Source organism: Oncorhynchus gorbuscha, linkage group LG04 (genome assembly GCF_021184085.1).
Source record: "Oncorhynchus gorbuscha isolate QuinsamMale2020 ecotype Even-year linkage group LG04, OgorEven_v1.0, whole genome shotgun sequence".
Classification (NCBI taxonomy): domain Eukaryota; kingdom Metazoa; phylum Chordata; class Actinopteri; order Salmoniformes; family Salmonidae; genus Oncorhynchus; species Oncorhynchus gorbuscha.
The window spans coordinates 47,787,594-47,813,388 of record NC_060176.1 but is presented as its reverse complement, the minus strand read 5'-3'; the positions used below and the strand labels follow the sequence as shown (position 1 = coordinate 47,813,388).

General features: G+C 45.1%; 1 protein-coding gene across 6 annotated transcripts in view; it reads left to right on the top strand.

Moving 5' to 3' along the window:
- Window positions 1-2,501: 2,501 nt before the first annotated feature.
- Window positions 2,502-25,795, top strand: part of gnb1l (guanine nucleotide binding protein (G protein), beta polypeptide 1-like) — a 29,669-nt gene continuing 6,375 nt past the window's right edge. Inside the window, exons 1-8 of one of the 6 annotated variants that reach the window (XM_046346986.1) lie at window positions 2,605-2,623; window positions 6,278-6,368; window positions 15,790-15,825; window positions 16,189-16,386; window positions 16,602-16,727; window positions 18,092-18,254; window positions 19,855-19,947; window positions 24,480-24,695. In XM_046346986.1, the coding sequence (XP_046202942.1) occupies window positions 16,277-16,386; window positions 16,602-16,727; window positions 18,092-18,254; window positions 19,855-19,947; window positions 24,480-24,695 (708 nt within the window). In that variant the 5' untranslated portion in view covers window positions 2,605-2,623; window positions 6,278-6,368; window positions 15,790-15,825; window positions 16,189-16,276. Of the gene's footprint in view, window positions 2,624-6,277; window positions 6,369-15,789; window positions 15,826-16,188; window positions 16,387-16,601; window positions 16,728-18,091; window positions 18,255-19,854; window positions 19,948-24,479; window positions 24,696-25,795 lie in introns of those variants that run through there. The other 5 variants (XM_046346985.1, XM_046346988.1, XM_046346989.1 and 2 more) reach the window with 5 other exon arrangements.

The window sequence follows — 25,795 nt, the reverse complement described above, 5'->3', positions numbered from 1 at the left end:
ACTGTATGGTATGTATCCATTACTGTATAGTATTTATCCATTACTGTATGGTATGTATCCATTACTGTATGGTATGTATCCATTACTGTATGGTATGTATCCATTACTGTATGGTATGTATCCATTACTGCATGGTATGTATCCATTACTGCATGGTATGTATTCATTACTGAATGTATCCATTACTGTATGGTATGTATTCATTACTTTATGGTATTTATCCATTACTGAATGTATCCATTACTGTATGGTATGTATCCATTACTGTATGGTATGTATCCATTACTGTATGGTATTTATCCATTACTGTATGGTATGTATCCATGAACTAACGCTGCAGTCTTGTTGAGTGTTTTGCACTGGATGGTTGGTGTATCTCTGTGGTGAGAGAGAAGACCATTCTGAGTGAGTGACAGGAGACTCCCTGCCTCTGCCATTAAACCCCTACAACTCATCCAGAACGCCGCAGCCCGTCTGGTGTTCAACCTTCCCAAGTTCTCTCACGTCACCCCGCTCCTCCGCTCTCTCCACTGGCTTCCAGTTGAAGCTCGCATCCACTACAAGACCATGGTGCTTGCCTACGGAGCTGTGAGGGGAACGGCACCTCAGTACCTCCAGGCTCTGATCAGGCCCTACACCCAAACAAGGGCACTGCGTTCATCCACCTCTGGCCTGCTCGCCTCCCTACCACTGAGGAAGTACAGTTCCCGCTCAGCCCAGTCAAAACTGTTCGCTGCTCTGGCCCCCCAATGGTGGAACAAACTCCCTCACGACGCCAGGACAGCGGAGTCAATCACCACCTTCCGGAGACACCTGAAACCCCACCTCTTTAAGGAATACCTAGGATAGGATAAGTAATCCTTCTCACCCCCCTTTAAGATTTAGATGCACTATTGTAAAGTGACTGTTCCACTGGATGTCATAAGGTGAATGCACCAATTTGTAAGTCGCTCTGGATAAGAGCGTCTGCTAAATGACTTAAATGTAAATGTAAATGAGACTGATTCTAGTTCTATCTACAGTTTGGCTGCATGGTCAGGTCCAACCAACAACAGGACCCGGCTGGGCTGGCCAACCTAAAGCCTTTCTAATTTGGTGATGAGCTGTAAGATGACCTGCTTGCCCCTTCTGCCTTGGTTGGATGGATAATAGTGATCATAGTAACCCCCCTTCCCCCTCCTTTGACCCAGGGAGACCGGGGCACTGGCACCCAGGTGCACTGGGCTGGCAGACATTGTCATCCACACGGGGTAAACTGAGACACAGCCACCAATAATTGATGAAGATGTAGGGCATGGCATTTGACCAGGCCAGTCAGCAGACACGTTCCTGTGGCCCTCCACTGAAGGGTCATAATCCTGCCACCTCCATTAGCTGTAATTGATTTAACCACAGACGCCCCTCCTTCCTCCTCTCCCCTCCTCTTCATTCCCTCCATCGACTGTCTGCATCATCTTCCTCCTCCCTCCCATCACATTAGCTACAGGAATATGAAGTGGTTCTTTCTCTCCCACTTCTTTTTGGTTTTTCAGCTGTGGTTGATGTAAAGTAATCATTCATGACCATGTGTGTGGCATATTTCCAAGCCCTCATAAAGACAATACGTCACACTGTACATGAATTCTTCTTCATGCCAAATTCTTCCTTGGTCCCTAACAATATTTTTGACTGAACACCTGTGATCTTGTATTCTTGATTGTTTCATTTAGGAGTGAGGGGGAATGGCTCAATGTAGCCATCTTCCAGCCTTAATCCATGGCCCCTAAAGAGGTTTAAAACACTCTGGTTACATCTAATCTTCTCGCTCAGACCCAGCCGAGCTTGAAACCTATTTTCTATGATAGGAATGGACAAATAAAGGTCTCTCCCAGCAGACTCATGAAAGGACACTGTGTGCTCTGTGGATTAGGGGCTTGTTTTTTTCTCTTTCTCAATTAGACTGAATTTTTTATTTTTTTAAATATAGTCTCGTTTGCTCAGTATTATACCTTGCCAAAGGTTTTGCAGATTCTACTCGTCTATTTTCAAACCTCCAGAAACAGCATATTCTGTCTTTGACGGGACTCGGGATCTCTCAAGTCAAATCCAGGTTTCAGATTGAACATATTCAGAGAATATTTAGATTGCATTGCTAAATTGTCAGTGGTATTATTAGTAACCACCTTACAAGTTGAGTGGCTTTTATGTGGCTTCATATTTTCATATGCTATGACTGAATCTGATAGATTTAATAAATGTGAAATTTGTATTGTCCTTGGGCTATTCATATAGGCCTACACTCAGATTCAGACGTGTTAGGTTGTGCCATTAATGAATTGTACACACAGCACACATCTGATATAATATACAATTCATTATATTATGTTATGTTATATTATCATGATAATGTCTCTTTAGTATTGTATTTACTGTAGGCTAATCTTTAGAAATTCTAATTGTTTCATTTACACTACGAGAGAAAAGGACACTCAGTTGGCGTTGGTACAGCCAAAAGCTCAATGGTCCATGTCAGCGCATGAACTGCAAAAAAAAAATGCAGGCACTGGTAAGGACGACTGAAAAGAAGGGTCCTTCAAGTTCAACCGGCGCTTTGTTTTGCATCGCTTCCCTACGCTTTGCTAAGGTACCTTCATTGACACCTTTCAAATGACATGCACATTGATAATGTATCGTTTTTCCTATTGTTAGTATCACTGGTATTTGGACTCACGTTAAAGAGCTAGTGCTGTGTTTTTTTGCTAATGTTGATAGCCTGTGGACTTAGATAGCTAATAAGCACATTGCATTGGAAAGCCTGTGCTAGCTAGGCTAACGTTAGCTGGGATAGAAGCTTCTAGCGAGTAGTTAAATATTATTATCTTAAACGTTGACAATACATACAATTGTAGTATAACTGCATCTGTATAGGTAAATCGAGCTAGATTGCGTTGTTTACAGCAAACTCTTAGATATGAATCCCTGCTAGATCCCTGCTTCCTGTTCAACACCAACGTTAGTAAGAGACTATCAAAGAAGAATAGTGTCACACAGGTTAAGCACAGACTTTAAACATGTCAGGAGAATGTGTGATACAAGAGTGCAGATGAGAACAGTGATTAAATTGAGAGCCCAAAAAGTTGTCTAACTAGTTAGTCAATTTGATTGATTTGTTATGTCTTGGAGTGGGCACATCAGGTGGTTAGCCAGAGGAGTGCAGGCTGGTGATGAATAGCAGCCAATCCTCATGTCCCGCTATCCTGAAGTGTGCAGGTAAAACCACAAGAGGAGGGAATTGGTGATAATACAAACAGATAAGACAGAGGTACCTGTTGCCCTAAGTCAGGACGATGCAGCGACAAAGTGCTCCATCAGTGCCTGCCTGCTTGATTGAGGTTTGTATGGTATTAGAGTCCCTTATCTACCTTGGCCCCAGTTCAGCAGTCACGCCATTGACGGGAACAATGCCTCCTCTTCCCCCCCATTGGCGCCATGAATGACAGTGGGAGTGGGTGCACTTGTGTCTGACTTTACCCTCTATCTAGGCTAGCTGCCGCTGTGCTGGGGTGTCAAGTTATTCCAGTCCAGATACCCTCCCTACCAGCCGATCTGTCACACAATAAAAGGGCGTGTGTCCCTTCCACTTCCTATTCTGTTGAATAAACTGGAGTTTTATAATGGACCCGGGTCTCCATTCAGCTCGTTGGTTTCCTCCTCAGGAGAATCTGATAGTATTGGCAGGGATGTGGGGAGGGTCGGAAGAAAAGGCTGACGAATGGTTAAAGAGTCAAGGCAGCCTGGCCCCCAGTGAAGTGGAAATACCCATGGAGGAAAAGGGAAACGCGAGATAAGACTTCCGAGGCGCAAATTGAAGATGTTGGGAGAACCGTCCACATTTACTTTTTGTCAGCCAACAAGATGAGTAGGCCTAAAAAACAGCAAAAGGACTGGCCTATATCAATCTACTATCCCCTATAGTACAAAAGTTGACCTATTTTATTATGCAAGAAATAAATATTCCAAGCATAGTACAGCGGTCCCCGACTAAAACAAATATTGGTCGACCGAGAATCGTCCTGTTCTTTCAACCAATTGATTGGTCGAAATGTTGAAACTTATTTTCCATGTATTTATTTTATTTATTTAACCTTTTATTTAACCAGGAAAAGCCCATTGAGACCCAGAGTCTATTTTTCAAGGAAAGGCAGCAACAATCAATACATTACAGAATTAAAACATACAACAATACAATACAACAACATGATCCAGCCTAAAAAGAAGCATTTACACTCCTCTGTAGCAGAGTCTCCCATCAATATTTTAAATGAATTCAGTGGCACTAACATATCTAGATGAAGCATGGACTGTAGATTATTCCATGAGTCTGGTGCACAAGAAGAGAAGGTAGTCTTGTCTAATACTGTGAATGTCCTGGGGACTTTAAGTAGCAACCACCTAGCAGACCGGGTATGGTAACTGCTGGTGGTGAAGTAGACCAGACTACAGAGGGAAAGAGTGAGTTCACCCAAAGGGGCTTTGTAGATGAACACATACAAATGTATCTTTCTGCGCAGATAAAGTGAGGTCCAACCTACCATTTGGTACAATGTACAATGGTCAGTGAGTGGCTTGGCATTTGTAATAAAGCGCAAGACAGTCACACCCTATGTGTTTGAATAAAATCAACTACATATGCACTGAGCCTGTCTGATGCTTTAAACACACTGTTTGATTCAATATTTATGACACACAATTGACTAAAGAAAGAGCCCGGCGGTCACACTGTTTACATAGTTTTTTACAGCCAATATCTGTGTGACTGGCTAACATTGTCTCGCTCTCCTCCCTACTGCAGCAAAAAAGCACCACAGCAAGTGTTTATTGCGCTGTGTGTGCTGAAGCTGCCACGTCATTTTATCCGTATATTTTATTACTTGTTTCAGACTGAACATTTCTGTTACCGAAATCCCTAATTTGTTTAGGAAAAACATCCCCTATTCCCTTGACCCTTGCTCTCTTTACGTGACCAATAGTGCCTGATCTATAGCCTATCATAATCACATCAATAAATTGGTTATAACAAACTCTGAACACAGTAACACATGACAGTAAAATAGATGCGGAGGACGTGAAAATTGTACTTGAAACGGGTGAATGTTTACTGGTTGCTCAGGAGGGAATGGAGAAGTCAGATCTGTGGAAGACATTGAGTTAGTTGTGGAAACTACTGGAGATCCAGATAAAGGAGGGTATAGGAGCAAGAGTTGTGAGAGGTATTGTGTGTCATGAAGTTGTCAGATTACAATATACATTTTTCTGACCGTTTGGAACAGTGTAAACAACACTAAATCAATACATGTACCGGAGTGTCGTTTCTAACGAGAGGAAAAAGATATCTAAAGCCCTTATTACAGAAAAAAAACAGTTGCATGTGTTCGTGAATTGCCATTTATTTATTGTTTAGGCTAATTATTCAAAGCTGAAAGCTCCCTTTTTGATATTTATTTAAAAACTAAAATGCTTGATTGCATTTCAAAGCATGAATGTCTTGTGATACACTAGGCCAGTGCTCCCCAACCCTCATCCTGGAGATCTACTGTCCTCTGGGTTTTCTGTCCAAACCTAATTTAACACACCTGGTTCTACTTATTAGCTGCTCAACAAGACCTTAACTATCTGAATCAGATATGCTAAATTAGGGTTGAACTGAGAACCTACAGCACAGTTGATCTCCAGGAAGAGGGTTGGGCAGCCCTGCACTACACTATATATTGAAATATAGGCCTAAGTAAGTTACGGTATTAAGACCAACCAGGATGCGCTTTTAGGCCTACAGTTCGATGGTGTTTATACAAGGCTGCTATACTAAACCTGCTAATGATAATGACATTACTTATTATTATAATGATGATCATAATAATAGTAATTATAACAATAAGGAGATCAAGAAAAAGGAGTGTATAGGAGCGAGAGCCTCTTTCAAACAGTGTAAAGAACACTGAATAAATGATAAGCAATACCAGTCTATTATAACCAAATAAATTGGAAAGCCTTTATTACAGCATAGCAAAGATTTAAAAACAGCTGAATCTGTGAAATTGCTTTATCCAACATTTTGCCATTGCCATGGTGCTCGCAGAATCAGTAAGCTATTAAACACTCAAACAGGCAACAAAAGCTAATTCTGTCTCAGTTCTGTATATCAATATGGACTATTTATAAAGCCAGGCACATTTGAACAGTTAGGCTATTGATTATAAACCTAATTAAGTTTTGTTTCCTCTCTCCTCAATTTTCTTAGACAATTAGGCTAAGGCAAGGGCTGTTTCCTTGTCTCTGCTGCTGCTGGCTCGTCCTCTGCTTTTCCCGTGGTTCATTTTCATGCCAGCCAGGTAGGCTATACTCCTGTTGTAAAGAGAAGCAATGTGCGTAATATTAGGAAAGTTGAGAAACATATAGTAGGCCTAGCCTATAGAAAGCTGATGGGATCCTCCTCTTTTTATTAGCGGCCACCACTCTGTTTTCTCCCGCTATTACATAGCCCATAGAAATGTTGCGCAACTTGAGCTCATGGGCTCTCATGAAGTGTTTGATTAGATTTTTCATATATATTTCTATTGATGTCAGAGGGATTTAAAGGGACAATAGTGCCCGTTAGCAAGTTTGATAGCCTACTAATGACCATCGGCAGCATCAGAGCTTGGAGAAGCCTTGTAACCGTGACTAAAAGGTCATGTGGAATTTGACTACGGTCATGACTCGTGACCACCGGTGAGTAGGTAATACAGTCACCGTAACAGCCCTAGATGTGGGGGGGGGGGGGTCTCAGAAGAAAGGCTGACTAATGGTTAGAGTCAATGCAGCCAGGCCCCAGTGAAGTGGAAGTGCCCACAGAGGAACAGCGAGAAAAGGGGGAAATGCAAGATAAGACTGTTCCAATAAAGAACAATGACTAATAGCTGAGGTATGATCTCACTAAAGGAGGCATTTCTTAGTTGCCTTGGAACCTACCGTAGTGTGTTTAGCCAAGTAGGTCAAACCTGTAGTAGAAATATATTGTTAATTAAAATAACCTGTAAAAGCAGGCTATTCAGAATGTGTGTGTGTGTGAATGCTCTGCAAGGTGCTTGTCATTTTCATCATGCTTATCAAGGCTGAAATTTGATGATTATAATCAGACCCTGGCCCTGTTCTCTCTACATAATGGGTAGTGGGAGACTGGGTAGTATATTTTCCGTAACAGCCTCCCTGTGATCTGTATGTCCTGCTCGTATTTATGAATGGCATAATATGACAGGGGCAGCTCAGGTGGGTGGCTAACTATCATGTGAGAGGCAGCTACCAACTCCAAAGAGCCACTGAAGGAATGTGGTCTGGACAGCCGTTATTCCACAACTTTGAAGCCCCCCCCTCCCTTCATATAAGCAGCAAGCTCTGCGGAGCAGGGGACACAGGTAGTGGCTGCGTTTGATCTGAAGGTCGCCAGCCCCTTGCCGGTGTTGAGCGATACCTGGCTGGAGGAGCTGGCTCTTATTTAATAACATGAAGGGGAAGCGGACTCTCTCATAATTAGGCCTAATTACCCCACAGGTGTTGACAGATGGGCCGAGAAGAGACACGCTGCCTTTATCCACAGACTTAGAGTCAGATTACCAGAGCTGTCTTATCTGTTACAGGGCCAGTAGGAGACTTACTCTTTCCCTCCCTGGCCTGGCTGCCTGGCTCTTCCCACTGGGACAGGCAGGCAGATCTGGTCGGGAGGAGCTCAGGTATATTAATCAGTCAATGTGATTTATTATTCCCTTCCTCCCTGTCCCACAAATTTAATTAACCCTTCTATAATTTCTTGCGGGTAGGCTATATGACAAATTCCCTGACTGACCCACTGGTTTTATGGTTATCTGTTGGTTCAATCATTTTTGAAATGTCGGGTATTTAGTTTTATTAACTTGGGGGGAAGGGGGTTAAGACCTGTGGTTTGCCCAACAGTGATGATCCTCCACAATAGCGTGCGGCCTACTAGCCTAGTGTCCCATTTGCCTTCTATAGACCTACTGCTACAACTATCCATTCCTCCACACAAAAGGTGAGCATGCGAGGCGTGTGTGTCATATATTTTAGAACTCGTTGTTTTGAATTATAATGACCCAACCGAAGACAGACGGGCAGGTTGTCTGCTTTGACACCTTGCTCAATTAGAATGTGTCTCTGTTTTTGTGTTTTTGTCTGACACTGTAGTCACACAGGGAAATGTTGTCTTTGTTCACTTGTTTCCCAGGCTCATTTCAGTTGAGAGGTAGCGTGTTAAGGCTTTACCATGCATGTTAAATAACATCAACGCATCCACTTAATAGAAACACAACATCGCTATCAGCGAAGGTGATTGGAGATATGGACTATCCTTGCTAGCATACAGGCTCTGCCTGTCCCGTCCTTTCCACCCGCCTCGCTCTGTTTGTTCCGCCCAGCCGCTTCTGGTGAGTTTTTCGCTTAAGTACAGTATTTGTCTTGATTTTACATCAGTTTTCATACAACATTTGGACTAGAATACCAATTACAGCTTTGTTTGCTTGGTTGCCGCCTCAGGTTAGCGTGAAACAATTGAAGAGCCTCTCTGAATGGGTTTGAGTGACATCCTGTCACTGGACTGTTTATTTGTGTAGTTTCACTGCCTTCCACATGTTTGTATTGGGGTTTTTGGCTGACTTGCTAACAACCAGCCACCACAACAGCTCCATTGTTGGGGCAATCACAGGCAGCGGCTCTGGAAATGCTGACGCCACTAAACAGAGGATGAGGACAGTGGACTGAGGAAGCAGTGGTGTGGTAGATGGGGTTGTTTCTATTTCCACCTTCACCATTCTATTGTGGGGGATGCAGGCTGGGTGGTGGGCGCGCAACCTACTTCTGTGATATTTCCCCAACTGCAGTAGTTTCCTTGTCAATCATCCAAACACCCCCCCCAAAGCACAGCCAGTGTGTTTGATTGACATGCAGGCGGTTGGTCAGGGGAGGAATGTTCTGAGGCCCAGGCAGTCAGTGTTTGTACAACGAAAGCACAGTGTGGTTCCAAACTAGTTGAGCCTCAGCCTAGCTCCATGAGCTGTAGGCCTGCAGTCGTACAATAAGGGAAAGGTACCTTAATCCACCTGTTATCAGGGTGAGCCTCCCTGTCACATACAGAAACGGCAACAGAAACAGCACAACAATAGCTATGGAATGTAGCCTGGCCTTCCCACCCATCCTTTCACAACCTCAGGCTTAACTAATATATCTTCACAAACTTCTACGGTTGCCATTTTGTTCAATGTCTTCATACCCCAATGTAGGTTACTACACTGAGTGTACAAACCATTAGGAACACCTTCCTAATGTTCCACCCCTTTTTACATTTACATTTAAGTCATTTAGCAGACGCTCTTATCCAGAGCGACTTACAAATTGGTGCATTCACCTTATGACATCCAGTGGAACAGCCACTTTACAATAGTGCATCTAAATCTTTTAAGGGGGGGGGGTGAGAAGGATTACTTTATCCTATCCTAGGTATTCCTTTTTGCCTTCAGAAGAACCTCAATTCGTCAGGGCATGTGTCAAAAGGATGCTGGCCCATGTTGACTCCAATGCGTCACACAGTTGCCAAGTTGGGTGGATGTCCTTTGGGTGTAGGACCATTCTTGATACGCATGGGAAACTGGTGGTGAAAACCCAGCAGCGTTGCAGTTCTTGACACACTCAAACCGGTGAGCCAGGCACCTACTGCCATACCGCGTTCAAAGGTACTTAAATCTTTTGTCTTGCCCATTCATCCTCTGAATGGCACACAAAGTATTCAAACCCCTTGACTTGTTTCACATTTTGTTACGTTACAGCCTTATTCTAAAATATATTTATAGTTTTTTCCCCTCATCAATCTACACCCATTTATATTTAACAAAAAATAACTATCACATTTACTTATGTATTCAGACCCTTTACTCAGTATGTTGTTGAAGCGTCTTTGGCAGCGATCACAGCCTCTAGTCTTCTTGGGTATGACACTACAAGCTTGGCATACCTGTATTTGTGGAGTCTCCCAGTCCCTGCCACTGAAAAACATCCCCACAGCATGATGCTGCCAACACCATGCTTCACCGTAGGGATGGTGCCAGGTTTCCTCCAGACTTAAGGCTTGGCATTCAGGTCAAAGAGTTCAATCTTGGTTCCATCAATCCAGATAATCTTGTTTCTCAAGGTCTGAGAGCCCTTTAGGTGCCTTTTGGCAAACTCCAAGTGGGCTGTCATGTGCCTTTTTACTGAGGACTGACTACGGTCTGGCCAATCTACCATAAAGGTCTGATTGATGTAGCGCTGCAGAGATGGTTGTCCTTCTGGAAGGTTCTTCCATTTTCACAGAGGAACTCCTCTCCCTGAGCAAGGCCCTTCTCCCCCGATTGCTCAGTTTGACTGGTCAGCCAGCTCTAGGAAGAGTCTTGGTGGTTCCAAACTTTTTTGGGGGGGCCACTGTGTTATTGGGACCTCCAATGCTGCAGAAATTTTTGGGGTACCCTTCCACAGATCATGGCCTTGACACAATCCTGTCTCTGAGCTCTACAGACAATTTATTCGACCTTGTGGCTTGGTTATTGCTCTGACATGCACTGTCAACTGTGAGACCTATATAGACAGGTGTGTGCCTTTCCAAATCATTTCCAATCTGTTGAATTTACCACAGGTGGATTCCAATCAAGTTGTAGAAACATCTCAAGAATGATCAATGGAAACGGAAAGCACCTGTGCTCCATTACGAATCTCATAGCGAAGGGTCGGAATACTTATGTAAAAAGGTATTTCTGTCTTCGCTTTGTCATTATGGGTTATTGTGTGTAGATTGATTTAGGGGAAAAAATATTGAATATATTTCACATTAAGGCTGTAACATAACAAAATATGGAGAAAGAGAAGGGGTCTGAACTTTTCGAATACACTGTACACAATCCATGTCTCAATTGCCTCAAGGCTAGAAAATCATTCTTTAACCTGTCTCCTCCCTTTCATCTACACTGATTTTGAAGTGGATTTAACAACTGACATATCTTTCACCTGGCCAAGGGCTCATATCTTTCACCTGGTCAAGGGCTCATATCTTTCACCTGGTCAAGGGCTCATAGCTTTCACCTGGTCAAGGGCTCATAGCTTTCACCTGGTCAAGGGCTCATAGCTTTCACCTGGTCAAGGGCTCATAGCTTTCACCTGGTCAAGGGCTCATATCTTTCACCTGGTCAAGGGCTCATATCTTTCACCTGGTCAAGGGCTCATAGCTTTCACCTGGTCAAGGGCTCATAGCTTTCACCTGGTCAAGGGCTCATATCTTTCACCTGGTCAAGGGCTCATATCTTTCACCTGGTCAAGGGCTCATAGCTTTCACCTGGTCAAGGGCTCATAGCTTTCACCTGGTCAAGGGCTCATAGCTTTCACCTGGTCAAGGGCTCATAGCTTTCACCTGGTCAAGGGCTCATAGCTTTCACCTGGTCAAGGGCTCATAGCTTTCACCTGGTCAAGGGCTCATAGCTTTCACCTGGTCAAGGGCTCATAGCTTTCACCTGGTCAGTCTATGCAATGGAAAGAGCAGCTGTTCCTAATGTTTTGTACAGTCAGTGCTTTAGATTATTAGGTCGCTTGTGGTAAACCTATAATATGCTTAAGATGTAGGCCTGTGTCTCTGGTTTCTGGTTAGACTAGTCATTTATGATGATGCAGTGACCGATTCCAGAAGCTTTAGGGGATCCTCTTTCTCTCTGCTTGAGCGGTCAGACCCTGGGTGATAGTGTGATAGTGGTGGCTGGCTGGCTGAAGTGGTAATGGGATAGTGGTGTGGGACTGGGGATGACTGTGGTCTTTGTGATGGTTCGAGTTAGACGGTGGTGCAGGTGCCCTCTTCTTAATTAGGGAGGCTGTCCAGAGGTCTGTCTCTCTCAGCTTCACAGATTAATATGGACAATTGAACCAATAACCTTCTGAAATGAGCTTCTCCAAAATACCTGCGGCTCCAGTTTCAGCGTGTGCTGATGTGGAGGGCAAGGGTTAGCCAATAGGAGTAGGGGTGGGTGTGATTATAAACTAAGATTGCCGAAAAAGGAGTAATACAAAAGTCTTGAAACAAAATCGGCCTATTCTCACGTTTCTTACGGAGCGATTTCAGTGCCAACAGAGATTGTATTTGAATTCCATTTTTTTAAACTTTGTATTAAGATAATGAACTTGAATTTGTTTTTCGATGGTAATGCAATTGAATCATTGAATTCATTAATTTGAATGTATCGTTCACGATTTGAAACTGAATTGAATGAATTGCATTCAGCTTTAAATTTCCATTTAAATTTATATATTCAATATTTATATATTCAGTTTCAATATATATGCTATATATTGCATTCATTGTCCATGTATCAAGTTTACAACCAATAATTTAAGTTTGGCAACGTTTCATATATTCAACTTCTCCGGTGCATTCAGATTCAGTTTTTTAAAATTCAGTTCTCTAAATTCAGATTCAAAAACAGACACAACGTCCTGGTACTTTTCCATCCAAGAAAGATATAGAATCAAACGCTCTCTGTCAATAGTAACCTCTAGCTTCAGAAACCACCAATGTGACATGTTGAATTGATTTCCTTCCTATGAATTTGGCTCTCGCGTTTTAACCGTCTTGTCTATAAGCTAGTATGACCCCATTCCTGAAAGCTAAGACTCTCCCCTCTCTGATGATCACAGGGACTAGCCTTTCCACTCCTTCTTTAATATGTGACTGACTGGTTTTGAACCAGGTCTCCTGCATTTTACAAGATTGTGTTAGCCCACTTAGCTTAAGCCCATGGGGAGGAGTTCAGGAAGCTGACACAAGTCTTCAAGTCTCCAGCAAGGTTAGGCCTTCTCATCAAAATTGCATGGTTCATCAAACCACCGCAGTTAGGTTTCATCCCCCCTTTGACATCACACTCAGAGATCACAGCACCAATATAACTGACTGGGTTTGAAATCAGGCCTCCTGCACAACAACAATTTCCGGAGGATCTGTGCACCACCTTTAATGAGAGTGCAGCAGAGGTGGTTTGCTGATCCATGCATGTGATGAGCAACCTTGCCTGAGACCTGAAGACGTGTTAGTTTGACTGATGGGGTTCTAACCATAGATAGAACTGTTTTATATCTCAATGGTTCTAACCCAGGTCTCCTGTTTGCCAGACAATGCAACTTTGCAGGTCCCAGACAAGTTGCTCATCCACCCCCCTTTGACGACCTCCTCGAATAGACAAATCCTAGTTACAAGACCAATCCCTAGGCTTTAGCTCAGCAGGCTAACAGTCTTTCTCTAGTCAGTCACACCCTTATAATAACTTCCCTTGCTGGAGACCTGAAACTAACACGTCAAACGAATACGTCTTCAGGTTGCTCATCACATAAGCATGAATCACCAAACTATGCTCTTTAAAGGAGTAACCTTGCTGTATCTTGAAGACTTGTATTAGTGCAGCAGGTGGAGATCTGTGAAAGTCACTCTTCGGCCTGAAGTGTCGCCCATTACGCAATTGAAGAAGGCCCTTTTTAATAGCACGATGTGTTGGAATGCTTCAGGAGGGTGGCCAAGAGTCTTTTCGGGGCAGAAGTCTTGAGTTCGAGTCTCCGTATGAGCTGAATCAGGGGGAAGCGGTACTCACTAAGCGGGCAGCGTGACGTCCCTTACAATGGTGCCACTGGACTTGGATCTACAGTTGTGCTGAGCTCAACCACTTGGGTCACTGTGGAGTGAGTTTGGGAGGTGAATGTAGCAGATGGGGTTCTGTGAAACTCACTCATCAGCCTGAAGTGTCACCCCTTGGGCAATTTGATGAAGGCCTTTTCAATAGTGTGTTGGGTTGGAACACCTCAGGAGGGTGGTCATGTGTGTTTGTGTTTGCGAGGCAGATGTTCGAGTCTCGGGATGAGAGGAATGAGGGGGGGAAGCGGTAGGCTACTCGTTAAGAAAGCAGCTTGTCGTCCTGAATGTTACAGGGTTATTGAACTATATTTTTTATGGTGGCCAAATGAAGTTTAACGCCATTCTAACGTCACCTGCACGGCCTGTGAATATAATAAAGGTGAACAGAAGGCACGTCCATGTTCAAGAGTCTTCGCTTTCAGGAATGGGGTCATAATAGCGTATAGCCAAAATGGTTCAAACGCTAGAGACAAATTCATAGGAAGAAAATCTATTCAACATGCCACATTGGCTTCAGAACCGCCAGCAGCTACTGGTTAACATACAGAGCGATTGATTCTGTTGAATCTGTTCTCCTCTACCTTTCTTGTCTGGAAAAGTACCAGGATGTGCTTTTGAATCAGAATTGAATTGAATATTTGAAACTTTGCTAGAATTGAAATTATAAACCCAGGAAAAAAAGAAACGACCCTTTTCAGGACCCTGTCTTACAAAGATAATTAGTAAAAATCCAAATAACTTCACAGATCTTCACTGTAAAGGGTTTAAACACTGTTTCCTGTTTCTTCACTGACGAGTCGCGGTTTCGTCTCACCAGAGGTGATGGTCAAATTTGCGTTTATCATTGAAGGAATGAGCGATACACCGAGGCCTATAGTCTGGAGCGGGATCGATTTTGGAGGTAGAGGGTCCGTCATGGTCTTGGGCGGTGTGTCACAGCGTCATCGGACTGAGCTTGTTGTCATTGCAGGCAATCTCAATGCTGTGCATTTCAGGGAAGACATCATCCTCCCTCATGTGGTACCCTTCCTGCAGGCTCATCCTGACATGACCCTCCAGCATGACAATGCCACCAGCCATACTGCTCGTTCTGTGCGTGATTTCCTGCAAGACCGAAATGTCAGTGTTGTGCCATGGCCAGCGAAGAGCCCGGATCTCAATCCCGTTGAACACGTCTGGGACCTGTTGGATCGGAGGGTGAGGGCTAGGGCCATTCCCCCCCAGAAATGTCCGGGAACCTGCAGGTGTCTTGGTGGAAAAGTGGGTAAACATCTCACTGCAAGAACTGGCAAATCTGGTGCAGTCCATGTGGAGGAGATGCACTGCTGTACTTAATGCAGCTGGTGGCCACACCAGATATTGACTGTTACCTTTGATTTTGACCCCCCCCTCCTTTTGTTCAGGGACATATTATTCCATTTCTGTTAGTCACATGTCTGTGGGACTTGTTCAGTTTGTCTCAGTTGTTGAATCTTGTTATGTTCATACAAATATTTACACATGTTAAATTTGCTGAAAATAAACGCAGTTGAGAGTGAGGACTTTTCTTTTTTTGAGTTTAGTTTGTAAACTTGATACACAGACATTGAATGCAATATCTACCATATTAAAACTGAATATATTCATGTTGAAATTTGAATTTTAAAACTAAATGCAATGTTAATTTAATTCAGTTTCTAGTCCTGAACTACAAGTTCAATGATTCAGTTTGTGCATGACTAATTCAAAAAGGTTTAAATTCAAAATCCTGCTGCTTTCTTTTGAGAAGCGTATGTGGATCGAAACTCGAGGGAAAATCCTGACTCTGTGTTTGCAGTAATTAAGCTGTCAAGTGGTAGGATTTAGGACGTATTGAGTAAGATCAACTCTTATCATGCAGGCCTAGAAGGACGAGGAAGAAATATCTCATCCACTTCTTTCTTCGCCTAATGCCCACAGGCCTTATTTATGTAGTGAATAGATAGACTGTCTATTCGACATTCTCAAATTATTACCATAATGGAAGATGGCCGAGGATTTGAGGATGTATGAAATATAATCCTTTTTGACACTGTCCAAAACATTTGTTTTTATAGCAACAAATGAAGATGGATACTAAAGGCTTGTTTTAGGTACGTTATTATTATCCCTCTAACTTGCACAAATTCCTTCTACAAGAGTCAATCTAATCAGCTCTGTCTGGAGAGTAGTATTCATTCATTCCCTTTTGTTAATGGCAAGGTCTTTCTCAATCATAGTTGACACCGTTGACATCAGCCCAGGCTTTGCCTGTTGGCCAAACTCCATCTCACTATCCGATCTGGATTTGGATCGGCACTGATTGGAATAATTCACCTAAATGAAGTTAAAATTACACCCTCATTCCTTTCACTTATTATCAACCCCCTCAATTCCATTGTAATCAGAACAGGATTTACCCAACTCACTTCAAACTGTCTCCATTGTTTGGTTGACCTCTCTCCTTTTTAACACAGTTCAGTTGTGACTGCGGGATCTTGCTTGTGGTCCAGTGGATGAGATGACTGTGGTGGTGACCTCCAGAGCTTCGAGAGTGACCCAGTGATGGCTCGTCCTGCCCCTGCTCCCCTGTACACCCTGAGGGGGGCTGGATCCCCCCTTAATGCCTTGCACTTCGGCCGCTGTGAAGGGGACCCTCCCCTGCTCTTTTCTGGGTACGGGATCACGCCCCGTCTCCATAGAACAGCTGAGCTGCATTAGTAGCCAGACACGCAGCACTTGTCTTTTTTTAAACATGCCCTTGTTGAATGGTTGGGTTTATGATTTGTTGTTTTTGAAAACGTCTCATATGTAACAACATGCTTTAGTTACATGCAGATGAATATTTATGACGTAAGAATGATGAGGACTTGAATGTTGTGTTGTGTAGCTCAGGCCAGGGGTCAGTCCATGTGTGGAACCTGACCACCAGAAGAGCTGAGAGGGTTCTAGAAGGTCATTCTGGAGCCTCTGTCACCTGGCTCAACATGCTCCACTCCAGAGACACTCTCATCAGGTAATGACGAACTACCTTACTGACAATACCAGGCCTCAACTGCTCTTCAGTTTTTACTTACCATGCGCATTGTTTAGCTGTATGAAATTAGCCAGGTTCAATGTTAGCATGACACAAGCTGAATTAAATGTAAAAGGATTTGAAAATAGAAACGCTTGGTATACACTCAGTGCTTGCTCTGTTGACATTGCAGCGAGATTTGCTTGTTTTTTTTGTTGAGAAATCTTCATGACAGAACTGGAATTTCAAATTAACATGAAAAGTGTATACCATCAGAGACTCTGGGTTCGTGCCCAGGCTCTGTTGTAACCGGCCGCGACCGGGAGGTCCGTGGGGCGACGCACAATTGGCCAAGCGTCGTCCGGGTTAGGGAGTGCTTGGCCGGTAGGGATGTCCTTGTCTCATCGCGCACCAGCGACTCATGTGGCGGGCCGGGCTAACCAAGGTTGCCAGGTGCACGGTGTTTCCTCCGACACATTGGTGCGGCTGGCTTCCGGGTTGGATGCGCACTGTGTTAAGAAGCAGTGCGTCTTGGTTGGGTTGTGTATCGGAGGACGCATGACTTTCAACCTTCGTCTCTCCCGAGCCCGTATGAGACAAGATAGTAGCTACTAAAAACAATTGGATACCATGAAATTGGGGAGAAAAAGGGGTAAAATTAAACAAAAAATAACAGAAAAATAATAATATATGAAAATACCACATGTCACTTGTCAATATTGATATTCATTTTCTCTTGTTTTATGTCCTGCGGATTAGAATGACGAGTGAGCCTGTCAGGTAGCCTTAATCCTTGCACAGATTCCAGCCTGGTTTACAAGGTGCAATTGTCCGGATTTCCTATTGCTTTTTTTTCTGTGGTCTCCATTGATTTAGTCACCCGAATCCTGGCCAACCTACTAGGGTAAAAACTCCAATAACCTTTTGAACGGATTATGATAGAGACATGAGGTTGGACCATTGATTTTCTTATCAACTAGATTCAGCCATGGGACGATTTTATAATGTTTTTTTCTTGAGCAGATTGTCGGCGGGGGGGGGGTGCAAAAAAATGAAGTGCAAGAAGCCCAAATGGATATAATGTTTGACTAAAACATAATAATTTCAAGCCTTGCTTACCCGTGTGTCTTTCTAATTATGTGTGGGAATACTTGAACAGATTTCCTAAATAAAAATCACTTGGAGCTGATATCCTGGTGTTGAAGTATTTTTGTCCAAAAATGCTCCAAAAAATTGGGGGGGCCAAATAAAAGCAGCAGCGGGAAGAGTTCGGCCTGCTGGCTGCCCGTTGGGGAACCCTTGCCCATACATCTGTAGCCTCACTGCGGTTAGTGTGTGATTATGATCTGTGTACTGTCGGGCAGTCAGGGGCGCGACATGCGTGTGTGCTTGTGGGACCTGGCAGAGGGGCGCGGTGATGTCACGGACGCCCTGTGGACCGGCAGTGTGGGGTTCTGTCGCTGTTCCCTGCTAGAGACTGGCCCTGGGAGATGGCTACTGGCCCACGCTGGAGAAGCCATGGAGGAGGTGAGAGAGGGAGGGGAGGGGCTGAGGGATGATGAGAGGGGGGTGAGAGAGATTTGTGTTTGTGGAAGGGCTTAAGCATCTCTTACAGAAACTTGTGAGCAGGCGTAGGTTTAGTGTGTGTCAGCCAATGACAGACGAATGATTGCACATTTCACCTTCCCCCCACTTTCATGTGAGTTATTCTTAGTGTGTGCGACAGGCAGCTTTCCAGGCACCGTTATTGCCTTCAGATTCGTGTTATTCACCCTGTTCTGATGAAGCCTCACATGAATGAGACAGGTGTGCCACCGCTAACTTCAGCCTATAGAGACCGGCAGGGCGAGGCCACGGGGCACCTGCAAGACCAGCACCCTCAATAATGACATTGTGATGGCACTCATGTGTGCGCACGCACACACACACACACACACACACACACACACCCTCTGTCTTATCACTCTGTCCCGCTCTCCTGTCTCACCCCTGGCTGCCCCACAGTCATCCATGCCTTTCCCACAGTCATCCATGCCTTTCCCAGGGGATCCTAATCATAGGTCTAGACCCATGCCTCCACACACACACACTCAGCTACAAAGCATGGCACGCTGGTGTAGATCTGAGCCAGAGGCGGAGGGAGGGAAGGAGTTGCACCATCAATTTGGGAGGCAGGCAGGTTTAATGTTTCTCCCTCGCTACCTCGTTGCCATCGGATTGCTTCCATTGCAAAAGCATTAATTAAAAGAGTGGGTGTTTTATTTATGGATATCAGTGTGTGCACCTGAGGCACAGCGAGTGAAGCAGCTACTTAAAGCCCTCTTTGTCTGGCTGGCAAGTTCGGGGTAAACATGAGGCACCCCGATTAAAATACAGATCACTCCCTTAAACGGGATGTGGAATCCGATTGGTCCGCGTAACGTGATGTGTGAATCGGATTGGTCTGTTGAACAGGATGTTTAATCTGAGCCTTAATGAGGATGTATCTCTCTGTTTCTGTGTCAGTCAGAGAGACTGAGTAGTCTAGCCATAGGGGCTGCCTCCCTCTCATTAGATTGTATCTAGGTACAGAGACGGAGTAGCTATAGGCTCTCTCTCTCTCTCATGGGCTTTCATTAGACTATTTTATCAGTCAGTGTCAGCGTATCTAGGTCAGGAAGTCAGGTCTTATTGCGATGTATTATAGACTGTAGCTCCGCTCCACTCTGTTTGAGTCAAATAAGAAGAAGTAGACGGCCATAAAGTGTAAAGCTGTTATGTTTCCTGTTGCTGCGCTGAAATGACGGATTCGAGTTTGAACTTGATTAATGAAAATGAAAAATAAATAAATGAAGTGACTGGCACCCGGCCTAAAGTTTGCCTTGTCTCCGTTGTTCATGTTTTATATTTATTATGGATCCCCATTAGCTGCTCTTCCTGGGGTCCAAACACATTAAGGCACTTACATCACACATAAAACCAAATATAGAGCAGTATAACATGTAACATTATTACACCACGACATATCTGCTTGTTTGATCATCTCTTGCCTGGGTGGGAAAGTTAATGACTTAGTTTGAATGTAATAACCATGTAGAACTCCGCTTCTTATTCTGCCTGGGTGTCTGACTTGTCCCTCTTCCTACAGGTGAAGATCATTGAGCTGCCCAGCAAGAGCCCAGTTTGCTCCCTGATACCACAAGCCAAGCTGGGGATGGTCATGTGCATCAAGCTATGGCAGGCAAGGAGTATCCAATACACTGTCTTGTTCTCCCAGAAGTCTAGGGCTGCGTCCCAAATGGCACCCTATCTCCCAAATAATGCACTAGTTTTGACCAGAGCCCCTATGTACTATAAAGGGAATAGGATACCTTTTGGGACACAGTCTAGCCACCTGCAGCTACAGTGCAGCATCACACTGCACTATAGAGTTCAGTCAGTTCACTTTACAACCATAAAAGGGAGAGAGAAAAAATGTATTTTCCCTTCCTCTCTCTTCCTTCTTAATGTTTCTATTTTTACTGGTTGTAAACGGATTGGCTGAGAGCCTTTGACAAGACGCATACATAAAAGATACGTCAACAAATATGAGACTACTCTTGGCTCTGTGATTTATAGCTAGAACTTGTCCCGGGCCATTTTTTTCCAGTGCCTTTCTCGATTGACGACGAGCGAGTCGAGTCCCAACACTGTAATTACAGTGTGTGCAAGGGCTGGGGTTCAACAGCCATATATCAGCCACTCAACCAGCCCTCTAACCACCAGCCAGCTGCACATTGCGTCTAAAGATTCTTCACCGCCCTCTGTTTTGTAAATACTGTCGAGTTTTATTCCCCCCCCATGAAAGAGACCTGTAATTATTTTCATGGTTAATTAATATTTCCTGCTCTGCAGTATTTCTGCTTTTCTGCTTTATGCAAGACGTTTAATGAATTGCGGCCGGTTGGTTTGATGACACAACAGGGGCGGTTTGGGTATGCGTTCGTTGGGAGTTTAGTGGCAGCAGGAAGCAGAGCAGGCGATGCCGTGTGTGTACTGTGTGTTGACCTAGGGCAGTTTGGGTGGCTGTATGTATCACCAGACATCAATGGTAATTGTCCTTTATTGCTTAATACTTTTTTGTTTTCTTTCCTTGTTGTGTTCTTTACTATTTCCTTTCATTAGATTTTGGAAGCCAATGCAGTTTCAGTGTTAAGTGCCAGAAAATAATATGATTAGTTATGGAATGTCAATGGGAGGGATACTTTTGCAGGCATGCAGATCTGTAAGACACCAGGCCCAGGTTACATTAAATCATTCCAGTTTGATCCTTTCAACACCGGGCCAGAATCATCTGTTACGATCACAGAGCTACTTGAAAACTCACTGCAATGCTGCTGGGTGGAGATCAATACAGAACCTTAACTGCCAGGGGAGAGTTGAAAACAATGTGTGTTTGTGCGCACAAGAGTTTGTACTGTGTGAGTGAATGTGTGTGTGTCTACAGTACTGTTTGTGTGTACTTCTTTGTGTGTGTGTCTGTACGTCTTTGTGTGTTACACGTTTCTGCGTGTGAATGTGTTTACCAAGCGTTGAGGGGTATAGTAGGTCCAGCCACACACAGGCAGCCTGAATATATTGCCCACACTTTCTGTCAATCACAAGACGCTCACCTCGTTATCCACGTGATCCCTGCTGGTGCAGCCCGCTGTTTCCTCAACCTCTGACCCTCTGGAGGGCAGACAATGAGTTGGCTCTCCTTTCTCTCTCCTCCCTCCATCCCGCCACAGAGTGAGAGCAAGGATCCTCCATCATGCTGACGGAGACCTGAGAACAGATTTATTGGCGCCTTTTAAACGCTCGACGCTGGACGTTTGGAAAGGATTAAATCCATATTACGGAGCTCTTTCATTTGCCCTCCCCTCTTGGGTTTTTGCTCTGTGTTCTTCCCCCTCCTCTCTCCTCCCCAGGCCTCCCTAAAGTTAGCATGCGTAATGGGGTCTGGGTCTGGAAGGTAAACGAGCTAACGGCGCATTCTGATTGGCTAAGGCCGGCGAGCGGAGGGAGAAAGTGCCTCCATGTGTTGTGCGAAGGGGAGATGTGGACGTGATGTATGATGTGCAAGGCTTTTAACATGAACAGAGGCTGCCGGCTAGAAGGAAATGTTCCTATACAGATATCCATCACTCTCAGCTCATCGCCCCACAGCCATCGTCATGGCGAAGCGAAGTGAAGTGAAGTGGACTAGAGCGGATGGATGGACGGGGATGGGATTGGTTCCGTATGTGCTGCTGTGGTGGGGTGCCCACCGCTCCTTTCCCCTGATCAGTCACATCACCGGGCCTCTCCCTCTGTCTGTCTCTCCCTCTGTCTGTCTCTCCCTCTGTCTGTCTCTCGCTCTGTCTGTCTCTCTCTCTGTCTGTCTCTCTCTGTCTGTCTCTCTCTCTGTCTGTCTCTCCCTCTGTCTGTCTCTCCCTCTGTCTGTCTCTCCCTCTGTCTGTCTCTCCCTCTGTCTGTCTCTCCCTCTGTCTGTCTCTCCCTCTGTCTGTCTCTCCCTCTGTCTGTCTCTCCCTCTGTCTGTCTCTCCCTCTGTCTGTCTCTCCCTCTGTCTCTCTCCCTCTGTCTGTCTCTCCCTCTGTCTGTCTCTCCCTCTGTCTGTCTCTCCCTCTGTCTGTCTCTCCCTCTGCCTGTCTCTCCCTCTGCCTGTCTCTCCCTCTGTCTGTCTCTCCCTCTGTCTGTCTCTCCCTCTGTCTGTCTCTCCCTCTGTCTGTCTCTCCCTCTGTCTGTCTCTCCCTCTGTCTGTCTCTCCCTCTGTCTGTCTCTCCCTCTGTCTGTCTCTCCCTCTGTCTGTCTCTCCCTCTGTCTGTCTCTCTGTCTGTCTCTCTCTCTCTCTCCCTCTGTCTCTCCCTCTGTCTCTCTCTCTCTCTCCCTCTCTGTCTCTCCCTCTGTCTCTCTCTCTGTCTCCCTCTCTGTCTCTCCCTCTGTCTCTCTCTCTCTGTCTCTCTCTCTCCCTTTCACACCACTGGTTTTGGACGTACTGTAGTCTTGAGTCCTGTGACTGTGTGACTGATGATGATGAACAGGTTGAGTATGGTGTGCTACATTACATACAGCAGATTGGTAGAGCATGTGTGACCCTGCTTTGGTTATTAGAAGAACACATGAAAAATCTCAAGTCTGACCCTCTACTCAGTGAAGCAAAGCTTCACACACATATATATATATATATATATATATATATATATATATATATATATGGTGCCATTCTGTACAGACCTCACCTCACTCTGTGCTCCTAAGCTTTGCTTCGTGTGTGTGATCAAAAGTAGTGCACTTTATAGGGAATAGGGGGCCATTTTGGGTTGCACCTAGGAGATGGTGTTGGATGGTGAACAACAGTTTGATGGAGTACAGTACAGCGGCCCCACTTCTCTGACTCCGGGTGCACCGTTCATCCATCTGGCCAACGGTGCTTTACGATGATGAATCTTTCCCTGAAGCGTGAGCCCTACTCCAGCAGAGAGCCCTCTCATAGAGGGGCTACGGAGGATGTAATGAATTAGGTGTCTACCCGGGGTTCCCTGACCTCCGCCCTGTGACATCGTCAATCGAGGAGCTTCTACTCTTAGAGTGAAGTGCAAGGGCCGAGGGGCAGCAGGCGGTAACGCTTAGCAACCCAGAGAAACCCAGCCGGCAGGCAGGGGAACGCTGATTTTCACTTTGTTTTTATTTGTTTTTTAAAATCTCATTAATATCGTTCGTTAGTGACGTGTTTATAAGGAATACACGGGTCTGTCTATAATTTGTTTAGGGCTTGAGAAGAGAAATGTACTGTTAAGTGAGAGGAGGACTTGCGGAGGAGGGGAGAAAGTGTCTTCGGTTCTCTTGGCTCCTTACACATATGGAAAGAATTTCTGTTGTCCATCAGCCTTGCCTTTGCAGGGCACACTATCGCTTGAGGCCAGATGGTATGCCCAGCCTCTAGATGGGTCAAGTTTGTAGCGAAGGCTCCAAGACGAGTGTTACCAATAAAGAGAAGGAGAAGCATAGTTGCTTTCTAAATACTTGATGGTTATGGAGATATCCTCCCTCTAAACTGGTTGGGTTGCGATACCTGCCAGCATTCTATTTTTGTTTTGTGCTTGACTTTTCCCCAGAAGACATAATGATAGGTGAGGTGGTGGTTGTAAGGGGGTGGGGCTTTCAGACTGAGGGGGCTGTGCGTTTACTTTCCGAGAAAGATGAATGGTGGGCCCGTGGTCAGGGGCGGGGAGAGGGAGGCGCCCTCCCTTTCTCCCGCCTTTCCTTTTCTCCCTTCCTCCCTTTCTCCAGCTGTGACGTAATCTATGAAGCTCTCTGCTTGTTTTCATCCACTCAACTGATTTAGGAGCCCACTGTATTCCTCCTCATAACTCCTCTTCCCTGTCTGATCAATACCGGTGATCCTTCAGTCAGCCAGTAAACACATAGTAAAAGGCTGTTGTCTGGATGTGCAGTAGAATATGATATATAGAATACGTCTGTATATGAGTCTATTTGCAGGGCTGCTCCTGTAGGAAGAGATACCGATGAGGAGTATAGTGACAAGCACTGTAATAGTCTGCTGGAGAGTAATGGTCCTCAGTCACACAGTGTCAGTGTGCTCCCATACAGATAATCCCTGCTCTGTCTCCACAGCCCTCTTGCTTCCATGGTAACACCCCCCCCCCCCCATCTCCTATGCTATTTTTCCCATTGCTCTCTTTTCCCTCTCTCACCCTCGTTATCGCTCTTTCGCTCTTTCATCCCCCTTAGCCAGACTCAAGCCCTGGCCCTCTCCTCCTGGCTGGTTATGAGGACGGCTCCCTGGCGCTGTGGGACGTATCCCAGAGGTCCGTGCTGAGCCGTGCGGCCGCCCACCCTGAGCCCGTCATGTGTCTGGACTTTGACCCCGCCGGGCAGAGGGGCATCTCTGGCTCCTCCGAGAAGAGTCTCGCCTCCTGGAAGCTTGACGGACAGCACAGACTCCAGGTCAGTGAGTGTGAGCCCTCTCCGCAGACTCTCTCCTAGACCTGGGTTCAAATACTATTTAAAATCTTTCAAAGGCTTTGACGTTTGCTCTAGCCAGACTGGAGTGCCATGTGGGCGGGGTTTGCCCTTTTAATCCTTTTCTATTGGTTCCGTCGCAGCTCAATCAATCACTAATAGTATTTGAAAGGATTTTAAATAGTATTTGAACCCATGTAGGTCTGTTCTTTCCAGACTCTTCCTGGCTCTCTTCTCTCTCTGGTAAAACATACAGTCCAGAGGAAGAGTCTCTGCAGGGCTCTGGGACATAAATCAGACCGCTGGTTACACAGCGTTGGCAGGCCCAGGGCTGGGGTGTCACTAGAGGCGCAGACCGTCCGCCATACACACACACACACACACACACACGTGCGTGCTCAGTCCTTCACAGACCAGAACCATCCTGATGCTCTAGTCTAGCTGCTTTAGTGACTCTGAAAAAACAAACATCCCATCACTCTTCTGCCATATATTATCTTGCGTAACAACCGAGCGCATCTGAGCCGCAACGCCTCATTTGACGCCATATTTTCTGTTGATTTCATGAGTCAAAAGGAACGGCCCAATATTTCACGTCTACCCCATGAATCAGTGTAGAGGGGAACCTGAGACTTGATATACTACAGTTCTGTACTGTAGAGGGGTGTTATTCTTTCCAGGCCTTTTTACAAATGAACGCTTGAATTAGAAATATTTGTAAACCCTCTGTTTTTTTGCTGCAAACGCCTGCAATAACACTGGAAAGGGTTTGATTCAATATACTGAAAATAGGAGCCCTGGCTATTCGGTTTATTTTGAACAAACACAAAATATTGATTTAATATGTCATTCTGGAGAAGATTTTAAAAAGCGAATGGGGGAAAGGATCCAACTGGGGCTTTTAAATGATCCTGAAGTGCAGCGCAGTGTGACGCCCAGACAGCCACATCTCCACTTCTTCCCACAAAAGTATTTTTGTGCGGACGGCAGTATAGTGAGGCGGAGGGCTGGGGTATCTGCCTTCCGGGTGGCTGCCCTTCTCGGCCCTGCTCTGCTTTGCCTGTTGAACGACCCGCGAGAGGTAA